Source organism: Onychomys torridus, chromosome 3 (assembly GCF_903995425.1).
Source record: "Onychomys torridus chromosome 3, mOncTor1.1, whole genome shotgun sequence".
NCBI classification, from domain to species: Eukaryota; Metazoa; Chordata; class Mammalia; order Rodentia; family Cricetidae; genus Onychomys; species Onychomys torridus.
The window spans coordinates 109,863,446-109,887,569 of record NC_050445.1 but is presented as its reverse complement, the minus strand read 5'-3'; the positions used below and the strand labels follow the sequence as shown (position 1 = coordinate 109,887,569).

The 24,124-nt window shown below is 46.9% G+C and overlaps 1 protein-coding gene across 1 annotated transcript; it reads right to left on the bottom strand.

Annotated features, from left to right (window-relative positions):
* Positions 1-11,550: 11,550 nt before the first annotated feature.
* On the bottom strand, positions 11,551-12,430 carry LOC118580107 (sperm motility kinase X-like). The gene is given in 2 exon segments (XM_036181905.1): positions 11,551-11,592; positions 11,594-12,430. Coding segments are annotated over 2 exon segments (879 nt in total).
* Positions 12,431-24,124: the final 11,694 nt, after the last annotated feature.

Sequence of the window (24,124 nt, the reverse complement as noted above, 5' to 3'; positions counted from 1 at the left end):
TATCATATACAACTGAGAAAATTATAACTATCTAGTCTTCAACCACATCAAAGACCTCAGAAGGATATAATATTATCTGAGAAGGATGCAAGCAACTTTCGGGAGTCCTGCAAGAGTAGACAGAGACAGCTGGCAGCCTGGACAGTCACCTAATGTTCCTTTGTAAAGTTGGGGCATTTGTCTTCAGCCCACAGGGCTAGAGTCTCTCGGTCACTTCTCTCAGTGTCCTGTAGAATGTCTGGCAGTTTCCTCTGCGAAGCAGGAACCTGAAGGACCATTTTGTCAAGCAAAGTTTAGTGGTCATCTTTCTATGGGTCCTGCATGTCCAGTCGATCAAGCAGTCCAGGCAAGAACAGTTTCTAGCCCAAATGGCTATTTTTGCCAAGGTGAAGATAAGATATGAAGTGTTTTCAATGCCCATCCTCCTCTCTGAAGCAAATCGGTGCTGCCAGGAGCAGACATGTCTCACTGTCCAGAAAGAATAAATTTTAAAAATATTTTAAATGCCATATTCTGAAGGTCTTTGGAGTATTTGAAGATTACCTATCTATCTGAAATATCTCTATGTATACCTAGAAGACTTAACTAACATGGCTACGAGTATGATTATCACAGATGATTAATTATTAATCTATTTTTAATTATCCATTACAATTTTAAATGAGCTATACAAACACAATACCTTAAACACGAGTAGAAATATATACATAGTATAACAAAATTAACTTTAAGTTTGTATCAATAGACTAAAATCTGTACCAATGTAAAACATTTTAAATGAGTTGTTGCTCTTTAGAAGTAAGTTCCTTAATCTACCCTTTCATCCTATCATATCTATATCATATCCCCTTTTTATCTTTAGAAAGACATTGCATTTATAATCAACCTGTTTTAAATAAAATAGTGGTTTTTCTCTGTCCCACACCAGAGGGCTCTTCTGATTTGGGATACAAGAATCTCTTAACCTTTTCTTTTAGCAATATGTCTGGGTTTAGAGAAGGAGAGAGCCAATTCTATCTCCAAAGCCAGCTTGTTAATTTTGGGAATGTGGATGTAGTTTCTCTTACTACTTCCTGCTGGAGGGGGGCGCTGCATCTTATGGAGACACAAAGAAAATTTTAGGATTATGGAGTAGTCCATTAGGGTGAACCTCTGAGCTAGTTGCCTTGAAACCATTCTGGATGTTGGATCATCTGGGCCATGGTGTCATCGGAGACCTTTCAGGTGGTCTTGGCTGATCAAACCTGATGTATCTTAATCTGGAACAAATCCACAGCCTCTGGCTTTCTGTGGAAACAAAAGCAGAGACTCCTTTCCAAAGCAACATATCCTTATATCCAAATTTTGAAGTCAAGGTACCTTTAAAATTTACATATTTGTTTAACTCAACAGCTTTTACGATCAAATCTTTTTCTGCAGTTAAAAGTCCCAAAGACAAGACAAACCAGATTCTCTGTGTAATATCCATCTTTGTAAGACTGAAACGCCGCTGTGGCTGCTGGCTCCACCCACCTCAGCTTCCCAACATGGTGGTGGTACAGTTTAACGCCAGCTCTGGGTCTAGAAGCAGTTCTATCAAAGCAGTACATAGCCCAGAAACTTTTTTTTTAACTAGCAAAGGCTAATTCCACCATGCAGCAGAGTAAAGTGTCGCTTGTAGACTCCTCATTCCCTCCACATTGCAGGTCAGACGCACACGCCAGGAACCCACCATAGTAGCTCAAACCGGCAGGCTGCCACTAACTTGAGAGACACAACTAGGAAGCTGTTTTTAGCTCCGTTTTAGAATCTTTTTTTCTCAGGTTTTAGGTGGAAACTCTTGCAAACACATTGGGCGCCATTTGTAGTTAGAGTTTTCCTGCCTGGCCCAGTCAGGACAAATCTCTCTTACCCGCCAGTCCCACAGTCGCTCAGACCCAACCAAGAAAGCACACAGAGACTTACATTGTTTACAAACTGTATGGCCGTGGCAGGCTGCTTGTTATCTACCTTTTCTATCTTAAATTAACCCATTTCTGTTAATCTATACTTTGCCACATGGCGTGTGGCTTACCAGTGTCTTTACATGTTGCTTCTCATGGCGGTGGCTGGTGGTGTCTCTCTCCAGCCTTCTACTTCCCAGAATCCTCTTCTCTCTTGTCCCGCCTATACTTCCTGCCTAGCCACTGGCCAATCAGAACTTTATTTACACAGAGCGATATCCACAGCAGGGATTAAAGGCGTGAGTCACCATGCTTGGCTGTATCCTTGAACACACAGAGATCCAGGTAGATCTCTGCCTCTGGAATGCTAGGATTAAAGGCGTGTGCTACCACTGCCTAACCTCTATGTTTAATATTGTGGCTGTTCTGTTCTCTGACCCCAGATAAGTTTATTAGCATGCACAATATTTCGGGGAACACAATACCACCACAGGGTAGGCTTGCATCGCTGTACCCATCTAACATGATTTTGTCTGTCCTTCTTTCATTCCTTTTCCCCATCATCATAATAAAGGAACACAATACCTTTCATAGCTCTGCTGACCAGGAGAAGGCCTTGAAGAAATTTTATAGACACACACTGCTATTCCTGGCTCTGTTGTTTATAAGGCTAGACGACTGGGCAGCGAGTCAAGAGTATGAAATCAATACCCTGGGCAAAATTCAGAAGCACAAGAGGACTGGGACAGTGACTGTATTATTTTATATTGCCTGCTTCCCTTGTGAGATCAGAATTCATTCCCTAGCATGCAAGAAAAAGGGTGAGCAGGCTTGCTGAAGCTTGTCACCCTGGCACTTGGAGATGGAGACAGGTACATCTTTTTTCTTTTGTTTTGCTGTTGAGATTTGTGTTTGGGGTTTGTTTGGGTTTTTTTCTCCCCAAGACAGGGTTTCTCTGTTTGGCCCTGGCTCTGTACTCACAAAGATGTGTTTGCTTCTGCCTCCCGAGAGCTGGAGTCAAAGGCATGCACCACCACCACCTCCAATTGATGCAGGTGCATCAATCTTGCTGGCCTTGGGAAAGCCTCTGTGAAAATGAAAGCTCACATACATAAAGCTACACAGAGATACATACACTAGATACACAGATTTCTAGTGAAGTAAAATGGCTTAATGCACATATATGTGAACATATTATACATATATCATGTTTTTTCTAGCTTTCTGTGATCAATCCCCAAATGCCCTGTCGAGAAGAGATGAAGAGCAGCCATTTGAGACAGAATCCCCATCATAGCCGAGGCCAACCAGGGGCTCACTATGTAGACCAGGCCGGGCACGAACTCTCTGGTCTTCCTGCTTCAGCCTCCAGAGTGCAGGGATTATAGGCATGAGCTTCTTTACCCAGCTAGGAAACAGTCTACTTGAGGACACCACCACAGGGATGAAATGAGACTGGGCGTGGTGTGACCATGCAGTGTGTGTGAAGTTCTGTCTTCAATTCCAGTGAATTGTGGAATCTAGTTTCTGACCGAGTTTCATCACAGAGACACCTTCTTCTTTTTCTTTTGAGAGATTTCACTCTCTAGTCCTGGCTTGCCTAGAACTCGTCATGTGGTCAAGGCTGTTCTCACAGAGATCCTCCTGCCTGGCTACTTTTCCTATTTTTTTATGAGGGAGAAGGGTGTGCTGTGGTGGGTACGTCTGGCAGGAGTCTGTTCTCACCTCCCACCACTCGGGTCCTGTCAGGTCTTCAGGCTTGACATATTTCCAGCCCACTCCCCACCCCCACCTTTTATAAAAGAGTTGTGCTTGTGTGTGTTTGTGTGTACATGAATGTGCACACACCAGTGCCTGCGAAGAGCAAAGGAGGGCTTCTCCCCCTGGAGATTGTGAAGGTAACAACGGTGAAGATACACTCACAAACACAGAACCAGCCATCTGGTTCAAGTTCAATTGTGAACAGCCGTCGTCCATTCTGCCGGGAGCAAATGGATCCAGCCATTTGAATCCACCCCAAAGAAATGTCAGCTCTGCTTAGACGAGACAGTGTGTAGCTTGACTTGCTTAAGGGGCCCCTTGGCAGTGGGATCAGGATGCTTCCCTGGTGCACGTGCGGGCTCTTTGGAGCCCAGTGCCTGGGGTGGGACACCTCACACAGCCCTGGTGCAGGGGGAGAGCTTGGACCTGCCTCAGGTGAATGAATGTCAGGCTCTGCTGACTCCCCATGGGAGGCCTTGCCTTGTAAGAGGTGGGAATGGGGGGGTGTTGCAGGGGAAGGCTGGGGGATGGGAGGAGGGAGGAGAGGGGGAGATTGGTGGTTGGTATGTAAAAATGAATAGAAATTTTCTTAATGAAAAAAAAAATGGGCAGGATACACCCTTTCCCCTTAAGCAATCATTTACGTGGATCAGAAGCCATGCCCATCACCTCAAAGCTAATTGGTGGAATGAATTTCCACTACATATTTATCACACCATGATGGATGAGGTACTAACACTTGACAGACAAGGCCCATTGAGCCTTAACGGTGGCATACACAGTATCACACAGCTATCCAACACTGAGCTGCCTATAAAGGAGACATGAATGGCACCACCTACACTGGAATAATCATTCTGCTATACTCTCCTATGCTGACATTTTTAAATCAGCCATATTATTTTCAAAAGATAGTAGTCCAAACAGAGAACTGTCAAAAGTTGAAGAAAAGGGAGCATATATAGGTTGAAGATGTGGATTAGTGTGAAGAGTGCACATCTAGGGTGCACACACCCTGGTTTGATCCCCAGTGATACATAAAACTAGTGTGACTGAGTGCTGGAGTCAGGAGGCTCAGGATTCAAGGGAACCTCTTGCTACATCACTAATTCAATGATGACTTGGGGTATATGATACACTGGTTGAGACAGGAGACAGAGACACATACACAGAAACAAAGAGGAAGGAGTGTGTATTGAAGAGGCAGTGATGAGGCACACCTGCGATCCTAGCCACTCTGGAAGCCGAGGCACACGGCCTCAAATTTAAGGCCAGTACAGGCCACATAGTATGAGGTCAGGCAGAGCAACATAAAGACCCTGTCTCAAAACAACCAAAAGCTCATTTAACAATGCCATTTTATTTCCAACGTAGAAAACATATTGCAATGGTTTGAGTGATGGGAGTTAATGCCAGTAGAATTGACCAAGGTGGCCTTTGCTCTGAGTGCAGGGCCATCCTCCTCGGCTTCTGAGAGGCACCTCGCCTCATGCTGCAGAGAGGTGAGACATCCAGGTGACCCACAGTGCTGACAAAGCTGGGATCGCCTTGTCAGCCCACCAACTGGAACCTACTCAGCAGTAATAAGAGTCCTCAAAGCTTGGCTTGCTGGGCTCTGTCAACCATAGAGCATCCCGAGAGGACCTACCCAGTGTTCTCAGCAGCATCACCCTGTCTCATTCTCCTAGGTCTTGCTGACTAGGATGCTCCTGCATAGAAGGCCAGGTCTTCCAAAAAGCTACCTGGTTCTTCAAGTAACTGTGTGCTTCTTTATCACTATTTTTACTTCAATGTGTGTGCAGATCACTCACACATTATATGTTTGCACTTGTGTGATTGTACATGTGTGTCCTTGAATACATACACATATATGCTCAAACTTGTATGTATGTAGCACATGTATTCCCTCAAATGTCAATTCACAGATGATGTACACTTTGTGTTTTGGACACAGGCTTTCTCAAGGCCAGCAAGATTGAGGCATCTGAATCAAATGGGGGTGGTGGTGGAGCATGTCTTGGGGGAAAAAAACAAACCCAAAACACAAATCACAACAGCAAAACAAAACAAAAAAGGAGATGCACCTGTCTCCATCTCCAAGTGCTGGGGTGACAAGCTTCAGCAAGCCTGCTCACCCTTTTTCTTGCATCCTGGGGAACGAATTCCTCTCTCACAGGAAAGCAGGCAATATAAAATAATACAGTCACTGTCCCAGTCCTCTTGTGCTTCTGAATATCGCCCAGGGTGTCCATTTCACACTCTTGACGCTGCCCAGTCGTCTAGCCTTATAAACAACAGAGCCAGGCACAGCAGTGTGTGTCTATGCAGTTTCTTCAGGACCATCCACTGGTCAGCAGAGCTATGAAAGGTATTGTGTTCCTGTATTATGATGATGGGGAAAAGGAATGAAAGACGGAAGGACAAAATCATGTTAGATGGGTACAGCGGTGCAAGCCTACCCCCACCCTACCCACCAACCCACCCACCCACCCCAATTGTTGGGACCAGGTGAAGCAGGGGCCTCAGCCAACCAGGCACACCAACACGGAACTGGTGTGGAAGTGCCACAAGGGGGCAGCACAACACGAGAGTTTCTGACAGGTTGCAGGGCCAGCAGCCTTCCTGCCTTTCTTATGCTCTCCAAACCTTCCTCCAGACTGTCCCCCACTGGATCAACAGGGAGCACTACTCACATAGCTCCCCAGTGCCCCCCACAGGATCAACAGGGAGCACTACTCACACAGCTCCCCAGTGCCCCCCACAGGGCCAGCAAGAAGTGCTTGTTGAACAGCTCCCTGGTGCCCTGAACAGGGGATGAACTCAATGCTCAGGCCAATTCCAGATGTGAGTCACAGGGAAAAAGATTACTGCACTGCACATCTAGATGCCCGACTTTCTTCTCTCTATCAGAAAGGTCTGATTCACAGGGAGTAGGTTGTTGTTATGGGCTGCCATGTCACTGTTTTCTCAGATTTGGGCATTAAGATTTGTGGGTAGGGGTTGTTTGCTTTTTCTTTTTTCTTTTTTTCTTTTTTTTTTTTTTTTCCTCAAGACAGGGTTTCTCTCTGTAGCTTTGGAGCCTGTCCTGGAACTCGCTTTGTAGACCAGGCTGTCCTCAAACTCACAGAGATCCGCCTGCCTCTGCCTCCCAAGTGCTGGGATTACAGGCATGTGCCACCACCGCCCAGCATTGTTTGCTTTTAAAATAGTGTGTCATTCCTCCTGGACTGGCCTCCAACTCTCCAAGTTGGAAGATGACCTTGACCACCTGATCCTCTTGTCTCCACCCTCCAATACTGGGATTCTCAGCATGCTCAACCTGGTTTTATTTTTCACTGGACAAGAACCCAGGGACAAGAACCAGTGTGCATGCAAGGCACACGGAACAATACTCCTGTTGTTCACTTTCTGTGTTTTAGAGAGAGAGATCTCACAGGGTCACCAAAGCTAGATGGACCACTGCTCCTTATATAGCCCAGGCTGGCCTTGAGTTTATGGCTCGGCTCCTGTCAGAATCCTGGGATTATAGGCATACACCTTCACACTAGCTCTAGCAACTAGTCTTAAGAAAAATGCACAAACTCCCTGGAAATGGCTAAATGTGAGGGTATGAGATCCCCCGAGGGGTAAGGGGACCAAACCTTCAAGCAGTGGGGGTGAGGCTCCATCCCATAGTGTCCTCAGATGCAGGTCTGGACATGGGCTGGTTGAGGCTTGTGTCTTCCATCCTGTCCCTCGGAGCTGCATAGAGGGTTAGATGAGACCAACTTGAGGGCTGCTAGTCAGAACAGTCCTTCAAAGCTGCCTGGCTACACAGGTGACAGTCCAGGGACTGCTGCATACTGACCTGAGTGACCTTGGGACTGGGACAACCTCCTTTCCCTCCCTCCTGCCCAGATCACAGCTCACCAGCTACAGAAGAGCAGCTTCCGGATACTGCTCATGTTTGTGGCACTCCAAAAGACTCTCAATATAAAGACTGGGCCATCTAGAAAGGTTAAAAGAAAAAAAGAGAGAAGAGAAAATTCAGGGTCAATGGTATAGATCTGTAATTCCATCAGGAGGTCTTCCTCAGCTACATAGTGAGTCCCAGGCTAGCCTGAGCTACAGGTGTGACTCAGTTGGGACAGCTCTTGCCAGGCATGCAGGGGGCCCTGGGTTTGGTCCCCACAACCAAATAAACCAGGCATGGTGGGGAATTCCAGTACTAGATACATTTGGTGGGTGGAGGCAGAGGATTAAAAGTTCAAGGTCATCCACCAGTACATAGATAATTTAAAAACAAAACCCCTCAAACACACTAAGACCAGGTGCACACCTGTATCCCCTCCAATCAGTTGGCTGAGGGCAGGAGGGTGGCCAGTCCTTGGCAACCCAGACTACAGACAGAAAACCAGAGTCAAGAGGAGAGAAAAAAATGAGAGGATTCCTCATTAGAGGGGACTGAGAGTTATGCCACCGTGGGGCTTAAGAGTCACGTGCTTTGGCAAAGAGAAGGAAAGGCCATGAGTATAAGGAATGGACAGCAGTGAGGGGTATGGGAAAGGACAGGGCTGGAGAATTCTGCACAAAGAGTGCTTTCCCAGAGTTGTTGTCGGGGGGTTGGGAAGCATGGGATCTGGGGTGCTCTTCTCACCCCAGAGTGGAATAAGATTCCCTGTTTTCAGATTGAGCACATTACAGTGTCTGTCCTAAGAGCTCAGTGTTGCTCAGAGGACCGAGCAGATAGACAGATGTGTTCTCCTAGTGCTGGAACACTGTCTAGACACGCTGTTGGACACAGAAGCCAGCGGAGCATGATTATCATTCCAGGACCCTTGTTTTCATGTCGCACAGACTTTTCTGTGTCTCATGCTGTGGCATGTTGGCACCGTCTAAGGAGAAAGAACACACAAGATGAGACCTTATCAATGTGAGTGTGGAATGGGTAAGGGAGGCTTCCTGGAAGCTTGCCCAAAGGATGGGAAAAAGGCTGCTTACCTGTGCAAGAACAAGCGACCTTACAGATATGCCCCTCTGAGTGCAGACTTGGGCTGGCACGAGGCAGAGCCCACAGCAAGTTGCTGCCACCTCAAAAGGGTTTCTGGTTCCATCCATATCATGGTACCTATCACTCCCTCACAATGTGGCACGTGGTGGTGAGTGTGGAATCCAGTTCCCAATGGGAATGGTGGCCTTGAAGGAGCAAGCATGGAAAGGAAGCAGGTGAGTAACTAGAGGGCAGAATTGGTGGAGGGAGAAGACTCAGCCGGCCCTGGAGTCACTCCCCAGTAGAGATTGTTCCAAGCTTTGCTCTGAGTCGGGTCTGAGGACTCAAGCAATGTAACTTGCTGTGATGACTTTTGGGGGTTCTTGCAAAAGGTTTACAGGAGGCTACCCTCTAGAGGAGTCCTACAGGGCTGCTTGCAGGCCACATCCTCAACCTGGGAACCCATCTTGGGGCAGATGGGACAGCCTGACTAGAAATACTCTCCCTGGGGAGAGAAGTCTTACCTCATGGAGAAGACCATGTTCTCTGCCCAGAAACAGGGAGCAAAGGACAGTCACTACCCAGAGGGCAATCTCTGATGTTTAGCCAGGCAGGGGGAGAGGACAAGGGGCTAATGTTCCACAAGACAGCTGAGGGCCCTTTTGCATCTCAACCCTCCCCTCTGAGCAAGACCCTGAGGATAGTTTGTCCTTCCTGCCTGCCATTTTACCTGGAGAGATCCACACTGGGATGGACAGCTCTTCCTCTGCAGGAGGGGCCTGTGTCCACACTGCCTCCTGGACATCTGGTCTGGCTCCCAGTGGGGCTGTCCGATTCTCAGCCAGACCGGTCCCCAACCCGTGGCTCACAAGCCATTGAGCTGGGGCTTGACCTCTTCAGGACTTCAAAGCAGAAAGACACAGGAAGGAGACTCTTAGTGGCTTTGGAACACACAGGACTTACTGTGCTGGCCTGCAGTGCCTAAGTCCCCCACTGGTCCTCCATGGGATCTTTGCCTTCTGTGGTCTTGCCCCGCCCCTGCTCTCCCTGCTCTCATCAGCATCTCTGCTGTCCACTTGTAGCTCAACAAGCCTGAGGTCACACTTGAGGGGATTCTCTGGGATTGGTCTCTCTGAAGTGGCAGGTTGTTAAGTTCACAAGTGTGCCACAAGTGGGCACAGGCATCATTTATCACGAAGGACAGGAGAAGAAGCACAAATAAAATGAATAAGTGCACCCACCTGGTTCTAGGGGTGACTCCGTGATTCCTTTTCTTTGGAGCCAGGTTTTTGCAGGAGGTGCGGCCTCTGTTTGCAGGTGGCAGGCAGCAGCAACACAGCTGTCTGAGGCAGTTCATGATTGTTTTCTTGACAACCTTCCAGCTGTGGCGCCTCTGGGTTCGGGAAGAAGCTGGACCTGCATCCTGGGGCTGGCCATGGGTGATGGTCACTTCCTGGGTCATGGCCATATCCAGAGTGATAGCCTCTTCCTGCCTGATGGTTGCTTCCTGGGTCATGGTGGCTTCTGGGGTGATAGTTGCATCCTGAATGACATCCTCATCCTGGGTCATGGTCTGTTCCTGGGTCTTTGTGGCTTCATGGATGATGGCCTCATCCTGGGTCATGGTCCCTTCCTGGGTCTTGGTGGCTTCATGGATGATGGCCTTATCCTGTGTCATGGTCCCTTCCTGGGTCTTGGTGGCTTCATGGATGATGGCCTCATCCTGGGTCATGGTCCCTTCCTGGGTCTTGGTGGCTTCATGGGTGATGGCCTCATCCTGGGTCATGGTCCCTTCCTGGGTCTTGGTGGCTTCATGGGTGATGGCCTCATCCTGGGTCATGGTCCCTTCCTGGGTCATGGTCGCTGAATGGGGAATGGCCTCATCCTGGGTTTTGGTGGCTTCATGGATGATGGCCTCATCCTGGGTCATGGTCCCTTCCTGGGTCTTGGTGGCTTCATGGATGATGGCCTCCTCATCCTGGGTCATGGTCCCTTCCTGGGTCTTGGTGGCTTCATGGATGATGGCCTCATCCTGGGTCATGGTCCCTTCCTGGGTCGTGGTCGCTGCATGGGTGATGGCCTCATCCTGGGTCATGGTCCCTTCCTGGGTCTTGGTGGCTTCATGGATGATGGCCTCATCCTGGGTCATGGTCCCTTCCTGGGTCTTGGTGACTTCATGGGTGATGGTCTCATCCTGGGTTATGGTCCCTTCCTGGGTCTTAGTGGCTTCATGGGTGATGGCCTCATCCTGGTTCATGTTCTCTTCCTGCAATGTATCCCAAGGGGAGGAGCCTGTGGGGGTGAAATACTGAGATGCCTCCTGGGAGCTGCAGAGTTCCTCTTGGGGACTGCAGGAGGACACGTTGTTGTCTGTGTCACCTGTACTCTCACTCTGGTGTGGCCTAGGAGAGGAGGTGTCCAGAAAGAGAGGTGGCTGGACACTGGCCATGTGGCTGCTGAGTGACCCGATCTCAGTCTGTGTGAAATACTCGGTGATTTCCAGGTTGCTGCCCACGAGGGAATCAGCCACAGGACAGCCCAGATCGGGTAGGTCGGGAGGGTGGGTCTTCTTTGGCTGGCAGCACAAGGCGGCAGACATGCTGTGCCTTGTGCCACCCTGCCTGGCACTCTTCTCCTCTTTCTCAATGGTCTTGGGTGGCAAGGTGAAGGTGGGCAGAGCAGGCTTGGTAGCTCTCCCTAAGCACACAGGGAAAGTGTGAAGATCTGCCAGGTTGAGGACAAGTCCTGACTGCATGGCTCTCAAGGGTTTCTCCTGGTGATGGAAGCAGTCTCCCCCGGGTGACTGGTGCTGTAGAATTAGGTAAGTGGCCATCACCTGGTTGTATTTTTGGTCTCTCAGAGACTCAGTGATTTCCTCAGATTTGTACCCCATGATTGTCATGGCCCTGACAATGCCAGGGCTCGGGGTGCCTGGTAGAGAATGTGGGGAAGTAGGTGGTAAACAAGCCTCACTGTTCCTGACCATGGGGTGCCTCATGATTTGGCCTATGGTGAGCCTCCTGTAAGGGTTTATAATCAGCAGTTTCAAGATGAGATCTCGAATATCAACGGAAACATGGGGAGGCACCCTGAAGTTTGCAGTTAGGATCTGCTGTATCACCCTCACAGCAGAGTAAGCTTTGAAGGGAAAGCGCCCAGTCACCATGAAGAAGAGGAGCACACCTAAACTCCAAATATCAGTGGTGCGGCCATCATATGCCTCCTTTCCAAAGAGTTCCGGAGCACAGTAATTTAGAGTGCCACAAAACCCACTAAGCTTCTGCCCAGGGATGACCTTAGCAGAGATCCCGAAATCACAGAGCTTGGCATTACCCCTGTGGTCGAGGAGGATGTTATCGGCCTTTATGTCTCTGTGGATGATAAATTTATCATGGCAATACTGCACTGCATGCAGTATCTGAGTAAACAGCCTTCGAGCCTCGCTCTCCTCTAAGGACCCCAGTTCCAGGACGTGATGCAGCAGGTCTCCCTCTGACGCATGCTCCATCACCAGGTAGGTGGTCTCTCTGGTCTGGACCACATGAAACAATTTAATTATGTTGGGATGGGCAAGGGATTTCATGATGTTGATTTCACTCTTGATAAGCGAGGCGTACTTCTGATTTCTACAAATTTTTACAGCCACACAGGATACAGTGGGGATATGAAAGGCCAGTTTGACTTCTGAAAACTGTCCTTGGCCCAGGGTCATCATCATCTTATACTCAGCAGTGAAGGTCTCCTCAGTAGAGCAGTGGGCCTCCCTGCCCTGCTCCATGGTCAGGTCCTCGTTGATGTGGCTAGAACCAAACTCTCAACGGGAAATTTAAACAGTCCCAATCAAGCCCATGAGACTGTTTATCAATATGAATTCCTACATCGAAAAGGAAAAGAAAGTCAGAGATACTTCAGACAACCTAACAGGGACTCAATGCTCAGGAAGAGAAGAAAGCACCTTCCAAAGCAGCAGACAGCACAAGAAGACAGAGATCCAGTGGAAGGAATCAGCCAGAAACAGAATAAAAAAAGGGTCACAGAAGCTAAGAGCTGCTTCTTGGGAAGGATAATCAGCCTCTTACCCGAGCTCAGCACTCACTGAGAGAGAAGGCACTAATAAAATCAGAGGCAAGAGCAGTTGATAAGACAACAGACACCCCCAAACCTGAGTGCCTGGGTGGGGAGATGGCTCAGGAGTTCATAAGACCTGTATGTGGTCCTCAGGACCCAGGTCAGGTGGCTCACAACTGTCCTAACTCTAGATCCTACACCTCTGGCCTCTGAAGGCATCCATAAATATGTGTGCATGTGCTCATGTGAGGACACATGAACACTCACAGGCACTATAGATAAAATAGTGATAAAAGTCTTTTTGTATTATTTCTTTTCTATGACCTAGAAGGTCAGAAGAGGGCATCAGATGCCCTAGAAGTGGAGTTTCAGGCAGTTATGATGTGTCATGGGAGTGCTAGGAGGCAAACCTAGGTCTTCTGCAAGAACAGTACATGCTCCTACCTGCTGGGCCATCTCTCTAACCTACCCCACCCCCAAATTAATCTGTTTTTTGTTTTTTTTTTAAGATTTATTTATTTACTATATGTATACAGTGAGTGTTCAGCCTGCAGGCCAGAAGAGGGCACCAGAACTCTTATTGTAGATGGTTGTGTGTCACCATCTCACAGTTCCAGTCACCATCTCAGGACCTCTGGAAGAACAGCCAGTGCTCTTAACCTCTGAGCCATCTCTCCAGCCCCCAATTAATCTGTTTTTTAAACCCACAGGGTCATTCTTGTTGATTGGAAAATGTGCACGAAATTTAGAAACTTCTAGATACAAATTCAACTTGAGATGAGATGGTAAACAACAAGATTGAAATATTTATGAAAAAAGATTGCACAGAAAAGCCCAGGACCAGGCACTTGCTCAGGAGTCATTCCAGCCCCTAAAGAATAAATGTCACAAAATAGAAAGGACTAAACAGTTCCAAATCCATTCATGCCAAAGCCAGAAAAGGACACTATTAACGAAAAAAAAAGGCTGTTTCCATAATGAACATGGATGTGAAAGTCCTTAATAATAGTACTAACACTTCTCACCAAATTCCACAACACATTAATAAGGCCATACTTGATGGTTAAAACACACTCACAAGGATCCGTGCAAGGATTGCTCTGCATGCTTAGAGGACAAACAACACAATATAGAAACAGAATGAAGGGCAAGAGTGCCACAGTCAACCCATGGGAAGCCATACAGGATGCAACTGGGGCTCTCAACAAGGACAGACTGGAGCAGATGCTTTACAGGGAAAGCCAGTCCTTCAAATGTGCCAATTGTTTCCTCTCCTCTGTGGGATTGGGGAGCAGGAGGGGATTGTCAACTTAAAAAGGGGCCATTAGGAAAGAGGAGGAGGAAGAGGGAGAAGAAAGCATAACAGCACAGGTTAATAACATGATTAATGTGATCAAAATACATTACGGGTGTTCCTGTGATTGTCATAACTAAATTGCTTATGTGTGCCATATTCCGTACCAAGAAAAGGCTTTAAACAGGAGAAATAAACCAAGGAAAACATGATGAAAATAAGTGCAGAGGTAAAGAGAAACACAGAAGGGCTGGAGAGATGATTTAGTCTCAGAGCACCTCCTGCTCTTTCATAGAACCCCAGTTAGGTACCCAACAGCCACATGGTGGCTCACAACCACCTGTTTGGGTTTCAGCTAATCTGTCTCCCTCTTGTGACCTCCACAGGTACCAGGCTAGTGGTGCACAGACATACATGGAGACAAAATACTCATACCCATAAAATAAAAATATCAAAATATTCTTCCTCAGTAAACATAGCCTAAAAATGAATAAAAACTGGTGGACAGTGGTGGTACATGCCTTTATTCCCAGCACTCAGGAGGCAGAGGCAGAGGCAGGCAGATCTCTGAGTTCAAGGAGAGTCTGGTTTACAGATTGAGTTCCAGGAAGGCCAGAGCTACACAGAGAAACCCTGTCTTGAATTACCCACACACACCAAAAACTATAGAAATTTAAATAAAAGATAATAACATGAAAAAGTAAGTGCAAAAGTAAAGAAAGCCAATAGACAAATTCACTGAGAACAAGAAACCAAATAAAGTCAACAAACTTGGAGAGAAACTCACAATATCGGGGTTCAACAGCTCCCGAAAATCTAAGTAGACTGTTTCTTTCACCAACGCAGAAGACCACCTCTCTCCAACCAACCAACAGCTCCTGCACTGGAAGGACAGGAGGCAGTCTCAGCCAGAGCTGTGAGTGCACAGGTGTCTCTCATTGTGACATCACAGCAAGACATGGACCAATGAGGGCTCGGCACAGCTCACTGGTCTGGCCAGTGGGGCAGTAGGGGGCCTGAGGAGCCTGGTTACACTCAAATAACTGTCCCCAATGTTGCCCAGTGACCCACCTCTTCCTGCTAGGCCCACTTTTGGAGGTCCAAAATTTCCCCAAATGGTGTCACCTGGTGGGACCAGTGTCCAAACACTCGATTGTATGTGGGGCATTGACACCCAAACCTTAACAAGGACCCTTCCACTTTAATAATCAAGCAAGGAGTCATAAGAAAGACAGCGGCTCCAGAGCACTGGCCCTGCCTCGGTTACAGACTGATATTGTCCCCTAGTAGGTGGAGAGTGTTTTGCTCTTCATTTGGACCCTAGCCTTCCGTGACAAGTTTGTAATATCTCATCATGTCACACTCAAAGAATTCAACTTATTCTCTTTAAACTCAGATTTATGGGTCTTATAGGATGACAGCTCCTGACTACATTGGGATGTTGTGATAAAATACTGTGTTCCATGGCACCCCAGGACCTAGGACTAACATCTGTGGGGCTGAAAGTTGACACCATTTGTCACATGGTCCCCACTGTTCCTGAGATTTCTCGCCAAAGTCCACGATCCCAGAAGACAGTGACCTGATATGTTCAAAATGACCAAGAAAGTGCTTGTCATCCAGAACCCTAGAGACAACATGAGAAGGAGATGGAGGCCTATCCTGGCATCCGAAAGCCTTCTGCTCTCCAACAAAATGCCTTAGTTTGTCCCTTATAAACAACGGAAATCGGTTGCCTGTGTATCTGGACATTGACAAAGATCAAGATACCAACAGACTGACTGTGTAACAGGGCTGCTTCTAACTCTAATTGGTACTTTGTTTGTATTCCCACTTGGTCAAGGAAAAGCATGAGCCCAGTCTCTCAAGCCCCTTTCTAGAGGCCACATGTTCTGCTGTGTGGCAAGTCTTTAGTGCTTGTGAGTCCCCAAATCTTAATACTGATGTTTTATGATTGACGTTTCAACAGAGAACTGGCAGGTCACAGACACAGACTCACACTTACACACACACACACACACACACACACACACACACACACACACCTCACAATTAGACATGATACAACCAGCTGTGTCCATCCTGAGAGGAGTCCTTCATGGCAACTCATGAACATTATATACGAGCTCAATGGGAAAGGCAGGGAATTCTGTTATGGGATATTTGATGGCACTGAGAAACTCAGAGACTGATAATAAAATTAACGTTGGGTCAGGTGGTGGAGCCAGCAACTAGTTGACAGGAATTAGCCATAAAGATAAAGGAGGAACCAGGAATATGGATAGAGAGATGCACAGGAAGGAGGGGGGAGGGACTTAGAGATTTGGGTCTTTATGGTTTGGGATGAGTGTAGAGACACTTTTCTCCATGGGTCTCTGGCCAAAAAGAAAGGTCTTCTGGTTGCTTCTCGGCCTCTTTCATCTTGCAGGTTTTCTCACCAACATCTGATTCCCAAGTCCTTATTGGTAAATAGAACAATAGAGTCTTAGTTAAAACTTACATTTTGGACAGGTCTGTGATGGGGCATGGCTTTAATCCCTGCACTCAGGAGGCAGAGGTAGGCAGAACTCTGTGGGTTCCAGGCTAGCCTAGGCTACAGAATGAGTTTCAGGACAGGCTCCAAAGATACACAGAGAAACCCTGTCTCAAAAAACCAAAAAAAAATTTAAAAAAAAATTATGGGACTGGGGATTTAGCTCAATGTTAGAGCGTTTGCCTAGCTGTGGCCCTGTTGATACAGGTAGAACCAGAAATCCCTCTAGGCCTCCAGCTGTATGGTGGGGTGCTGCCTCTGGGGCCTCGGGATGCTGGTGGCAGTTAAAATATCAGTAGATTGAGGCGAGGCCACTAAACTGACAGAGAAACAACCAAAGTCTCATAAAGGTGAGCACATGGCAATTATTAAAGCTAGGAGAGTGGAGGCAGGGGAAACAGCAGTTCAAGTCATCTTTGGCTCCACAGTGGTCTTGAGGCTAGCCTGTGCTACAGGAGACCCTGTCTCACCAAACCAGAAATCAAAAGCAAAGAGAAGAGCAGGGACTGCTTTTGTTTTGTACATGGTCGAGGTTCCCAATGCTTCAGAAATACCGTTTGCTGTGAGACACAGGGCATGGACACAGTGAGTGTGACATCAACAACTGAGGGGGAGGGCTGTGGGCAGCCTCTTCCATGTTCTTGAAGCTACACTGCTGTCACCTCCCACCAGAAGTCATTGGTTTTACACGTTAGATGGTCCTCAAAGGACCCACCCAGAACCAGCTATGTGACATGAGCCAAAGAAACTGGATGGAAGTTTGCAAGAGGTCAAGAAGGATGTTTTCTGTCAAGAAAATGTTCACAGTGCCTGAAGGCATCACATGTCTACACATTCCACACTTAAGCACTGGCTAGCAATTCTAGCAAACCAAATCATCACACGATGAAAGGGAGACATGGGTACTGTCCAACAATGGGAACCGAAGTCCTACTTGCCAGTTCTCTATCAGGTATTAGATTTCTGAAAGTCACAGAGGATAGGCCCTCCCTCATCATCCACACCCGGGAATACCTGGAAGGAGACTGAAGGGCTTTGGTGTTGGTTGAAACCATGAAGGTTCTGCTACACACGACCTCTCCTGAAAGATGAAAAGATTAAGATTGGAGGTTGTGGCTCATGCTTTTAATGCCAGTACTTGGGAGGCAGAGGCAGGCAGACTTCTGTGAGATCTAGGCCAGCCTGGTCTACAGAGAGAATTCCAGGACACCCAGGGTCACACACAGAGAAACCCTGTCTGGATAAACAAACAAAGAAAAGAGTAAAGTTTTCTTTTTTTAAGATTTATTTATTTATTATGTATACAGAAGAGGGTATCAGATCTCATTACAGATGGTTGTGAGCCATCATGTGGTTGCTGGGAATTGAACTCACGACCTCTGGAAGAGCAAGCAGTTGGTGCTCCTAACCTCTGAGCCATCTCTCCAGCCCAAGAGTAAAGTTTTATTCAAGGCCAGGTTTTGGAAGCTTAGGGAAAGACTGCCCTTGTCAATGAATTGTCCCCTCTTTTTCCAAAGGGACAGGTGTTTGGGGTGGGTCTGTGGAGTGCGGACCATGATTCCAGCACTAGGAAGTTTTGTTCCTGGACATGTTCTTTGAGCTCTTTGGCCAGCAGACCTGATCCTTTGCTTCAAAACCATTATTGTCTACACCCTCTGTGCACACAGCTTTAGACCAATGATCACCCCCCACTTAGGTTAGAAAATGAAAATGACCCATGAAAGGGCAGCTTCCATCAGACAGAAGGACAGAAGATGGTGGAGGGACAAGGTGTGGTAAGTCCCCCCAAGGAAAGTTCTTTTCTTCCTCAAAAAACGGGCTCTTTTTAGACTTTCATTTTTTTTTCTCCTCTAGAATTATTTGCAGCTGCCTTGTTTCATACTTGAAAGGAACGGAATCTCATCTCTGACCTGTTTGGCGCCATGACTTTTGACCTGCCAGACTAAGTTAATCACCTAGGAGGAGACTTTTCCTAAAGCACAGACACAGTGGATGTCCTTCCTCAAATGCCTTCTACCTAGGCAGGGGTGATGCCCGCCTTTAACCCAGCACTAGGGAGGCAGAGCCACTCTGATTTCTGAATTTGTGGTTAACCTGGTCTACAGAATGAGTTCCAGGACACCAATGCTACACAGTGAAATCATGTTTTGGGAAAAACACTCCTGCTCCCCCCAAAAAAACAAAATAGAAAAAAGAAAGACCATCCAATGTGGCCTCTCTGTCCTTGGACTAGGAGTCCACAAAACATAGAAAGGAAGAGCCTGACACAAAAAGGAAACACTAGAGACTTGAATCAATGGGCGGAGTTAGTGAGATGAGAGGAATGTGTTCCAAGTTCATGTATATGTATGGGAAGGTCACTGTGAGATTACACACTCAAGATGACGGCTAATATAAACTAATGCATGTTTTTTAATTGTGGAAAAGGATAAATCAAAGTGAAAATGACATAGATCAAGAAGGAATACAAAAATAAAAGTGGGAGATTATCAAGAAAAATAAGAGTAAGGACAATCATTCCTGAAACCAATAAGTTGTGGTGGTACTGTGTTCCCCAAAATATTATGTACCCTAATAAACTTATCTGGGGTCAGAGGCAGAAGAACAGTCACGATATTAAACATAGAGGATAGGCAGTGGTAGCACCTGCCTTTAATCCTAGCATTCCAGAGGCAGAGATCCATCTGTTCAAGGATACAGCCAAGCGTGGGGACTCATGCCTTTAATCCCAGGGAGTGATGGTAGAAAGCAAAAAGATATAGGAGGTGTGAAGACCAGAAACTAGAAGCATTTGGCTGGTTAAGCTTTTTTGGCTGGTTAAGCATTCAGGCTCTGGAGCAGCAGTTCAGCTGAGATTCATTTGGATAAGGACTCAGAGGCTTCCAGTCTGAGGAAACAGGATCAGCTGAGGAACTGGCAAGGTGAGCTAGCTGTGGCTTGTTCTGCTTCTCTGGTCTTGCAGCATTCACGCCAACATCTGGACTCATGTTTGCTTTTATTAATAAGAAGTTTTAAGATTCCTGGGACAATAAATGAATAAACAGAAAAGCCACAAAAGCCATGACCTAAGAAGGGAACTCACTCTGCTGAGGTTCAACTGCTGTGCAGAGTCCTCCTGGTGCTCACCAGTGTGGAGACCCACCAACCAACAGCTGTATTGGGTAGCCATTCCTGCCTTGGCCTGGAAGTTCCAACCCCCACTGAGGCTTCGCTAATGGTCACACCTACAAGGCAGGGCTGAAAGAGGACACTGAAGACACAGGATCAAGAGGAGAGGCCTCTCTTGGTTCCAGGACCCTGGATGATGGAGGTAGAACAAGCAGAGTTTTCCAGAGTACACCTCCAGACTGCGCCATCCCTTTCCCAGACCCTGAAACCTATTCCTTCATGTATAAGCTACCTCACAAAATAAACCTCCTTTTTAACTACATGGAGTGGCCTTAATAATTTCACCAACCAACAGCTACCACACTGTATGGATACAAACCAGCCCTAGTGTGTTCTGTATATGGCCAGATGTCTGTCATTCCTCACAATGGCTCCTTGTGACATTGTAGCAAAAGATGCACTAACCATGTCTGGGAACAAATCATGCTGATTTCCTCAGTTTCTGCACTCCAGAACAGGGAAGACATGGAAACAGGAAAGGCAGGTACCTAGGGCAGTAGGGACCTGAGGAGGCCGGTTACATCCAGTTCTCTCCTGTTGCCAGTGACCAAATTCTTCTGGCAAGGCCCCCATTCCTAAGGTCCACACCTTCCCCAAACAGTGACTCCTGTTCAAACACATGATTCTTTGTGGGACATCTGCCATTGAAACCATAGGAAGGAGACTTTCCACTTTAGTATACTAGAAGGAATGGTGGTCATGCCAGCAACAGGCTCCAGAGTGTTGTCCTTCAGTGGGTTGTGGACACTGATATTCAGCTATCAGTGGACAGGCAGCATGGTTCCTCTTCTACTTGCTCCCTAACACTTTAAAAACTATCCGCTTATAAAGCTCTTCATATACACGCTCCAGAAAGTCAATCCCTTCTCATTAGAGTCAGATTATTCAGAAATGGATGGTGGTCTCTGGTTGATGTTGGGAGGCTGTGATGGCTAATCTTGTCAAGTTGAGTATTTGAGGAATTAACTGAAACCCAGGCAGTTGGGCACACCTGAGAGGGATTTTCCTTGGCTGAATGATTTGAGGTGGAGACTCTTCCTAATTCCGGATCACTTGAGTAAGTAGATCCACCCTACATCTGGGCCACACCTTCAGCTGGCAGAAGGAAGCTTGTACTTTTTCTGTCTGCTTGCCCTCACTCTCACTGGCAAGTTCATCTAGTCTGAGCCCTTTCTTGCAAGTTTTAGAACCTACATCTTCTGGATTCTTTGTGGACTGAAAACTGGAAGCTCTTTAGGATCTTCCTGGGACTCCAGCTCCAGATTGGGTCTGCTAAGTCAGCCAGTAATTTAGTTATTGTTCTATTGCTGTGAAGAGACACTATGACCAAGGCAGTTTATAAAAGAAAAGCATTTAACTGGGGACTTGCTTACAGTTTCAGAGGGTTGGCCCATGACTCTCATGGCAGGGAACATGACAGCAAGCAGGCATGGCACTAAGGCAGTAGTTAAGAGCTAACTTACATCCTGATCTGCAGGACAGGGAGGAGAGAGAGAGGGGGGAGAGAGAGAGAGGGGAGAGAGAGAGAGAGAGAGAGAGAGAGAGAGAGAGAGAGAGAGAGAGACTGTTCCTGGCCTGCACTTTTGAATCTCAAAGCCCATCATCCCCAGTGATATACCTCCTCGACCAATGCCACACCTCCTAATCCTTACTAAACAATATCTTGGAACCCAATTCAAAAACTCAAACATATGAGTCCCTCATGGGCACCTGCACTTTCATCCAAATAATCATTCTTAGTATCCCAGTGAGTTGATAGTTGATATATTGCTGAGTGGTGGTGGTCTTCCCCTCTCTGCCTCTACCCCATTTAATCCTAGCACTTGGGAAGCAGAGGCTGGAGGATCTCTGAGTTCAAGGACAGTCTGGTCTACAGAGATAGTTTCAGGACAGCCAGGGCTACACAGAGACCCTGTCTTGAAAAACAAAAACAAACAAAAAAGTCAACCAGATATATCTATACAGCAAATCATCTTTCCCATAGCTGTGGGTGATGGAGCCATATCCAGGCATTATGTTTTCTTCCTGATCTCCAAAAATTCTTGAGTTTTGGTAAGTTATTAAAAAATAGAAATTGATTACTTGTGCTTTTGGAAGTCGGCCAGTCTAGATTAAGGTACCAGCAGATTGTGGGTGGAGTGAGGGCCGTTTTCTCCATCTACTGTGGTTCTGGGGTGTGTTTTCCCACATGGCTGAGAGAGGAATTGGCAGGTACCAGAGCCTCACAAGTGTGGTTTTGTTAGAAAGTGTCTACTTGAGGCTAATGACACTTAGCCCCTTTTTGTATCTGTTTTAAATAAATACTTTGGAATAAACATGGAATCTAAAAAAGAGAGGAATTGAATTCAGTCCTTCACGATCTTTTTAAAGACTGCATATTCTAACTCTTCAAAAAATAGGCTCCTGTGAATGTGATGTTTCCCCCTCTAAAGCCCAAATCTCCCTCAAAAGGTCCAGTTCCTTCTCTCTCTCTCTCTCTCTCTCTCTCTCTCTCTCTCTCTCTCTCTCTCTCTCTCTCGACCGGGTTTTTCTGTGTAGCTTTGTGCCTTTCTTGGAACTTGCTTTGTAGACCAGGCTGGTCTGAACTCACTGATATCAGCTTGGCTCTGCCTCCTGACTTTTGGGATTAAAGGCTTGCGCCACCAACGCCCGGCCAATACCTATGTCTTAATGCTAACCCCAAGCATAGGGAGCCTCTCTAGTCACTATGCAAGGATGTTCCTTATCTTGGAAACCTATCCATAAAACAGCAACCGAGGGAATTCTCAGTCATGGAGGAACTTCTGGAATCTAGATTTCCCAGCATAGTATGGTAGGTAAATTCCTATGTAAGGCCAGAAACTGACACAGGCCATAAACCTCCTAAAACAAGCATATCCCTGCACCTGGTGTTGGCAACCCTGACTCTACTAACCCCTTTCTAGCACTGGGAATCTATTGTTTTGAAAGACCCCCCGGCACCCCTATAGTAATGCTATGTTTGCAAGGCTTATAAGGGAACAAAAGACAGTTCCAGGAAATAGAATGGCCTCACCGCAGCCCAGATAGCCGATAGATAAGCAGGATGTCAGGGGCAGACTGCCTGGCGTCAGTGCGGGAGGGCCAGAGCAGCTGGAATTCTAGATAGGGGTTGAGCCAACACACATATCTGGTTACCAAGGGAAAAACCCACAAACCGCCCTGAGCCTGAGTTCACGCCCCATTTGATTTATGCTCATATATTCGCGCCTCACTTTGACAGAGCTTTGTCCAATTAGAACCCTTTGACTATTCGCGCCTCACTTGAATTGTCCAATCAGAGCTTTGTAACCATTCGCGCCTTGTTTAAATTATCCAATCAGAACCCTTTGACTAATGCTTTCCCGCGCTTCTTGCTATAAAAACCCATCTTACCAACCCAGAGGCGCGCAAGTTTTCCAATTTATTTTTATTTTATGTATGTGGTTTGTCAGGTTCAAGGGACACTCCATCTTCCCAAATTCCAGAAGGAACAGCTGGCTCTCTGCAGAGCTGGAGATATGGTGAAAGAGCAGTGCGCACTCTCCACCACCGAGGCACCCTGCAATACCACGAGACACATTTTCTGCATCAAAACGGTGAAAATGGAGTCCAAGTCAAGTAGCCTCTAACGCTGTGCCCTACACAAGCACTGGAAAAGGACCAGCCTGGTGTTCCTGTGCATCCAACATTAATCATCCATGAACACAGAGCACTAAAGACAGAAAAAAGTGCAGAGTTTTATTATGAAAAATCAATGTGAGTCTGTTTAAGAGGGTAACAAGGAATTGTGAAGGTAACAACGGGGAAGATACACTCACAAACACAGAACCAAGTGAACAGCCGTCATCCATTCTTGTGTGAGGGAAATCAAGTAAAGGAAGAACTTGGCAGTTGCCACAGGGAAAGGCATGATTAGGTAAATGATGGTCTAGTACAATGAGTTGAGGAGCAGCAATGAGACCCAGGAGGGAGCCATGCCTGAAATACTGGATACAGCTGTCAAGAAAGCATGCTAGGGGCCTGTGAGACGGCTCAGGAGGTAAAGATACTTGCTGCATAGCCTGAAGACCTGAGTTTGATCCCTAGGACCCACACGGTGGAAGGAGAGACCCCTCAAGTCATCCTCTTACCTCCTAATGGTCCTCATTTCCGACAGCCGCAGCCTCCACAGCTTTGGTGGCGTTTTCGCCATATGAGACTGGAACCTTCAGAGTCTTCCTGCTCTTGAGAAACTTGAGTTTCCGTCTGGACTTGACTTTGAACTATAAGCACAGACAATTATCACGGAGAGAGGGTTATCCTAATTAGGTTTCTACTGCTGTGACAAAACACCATGACCAAAAGCAGTTTGGGGAGGAAAGGGTTTATCTGGCTTACATTTCCACATCACAGCCCATCATGAAGGAAGT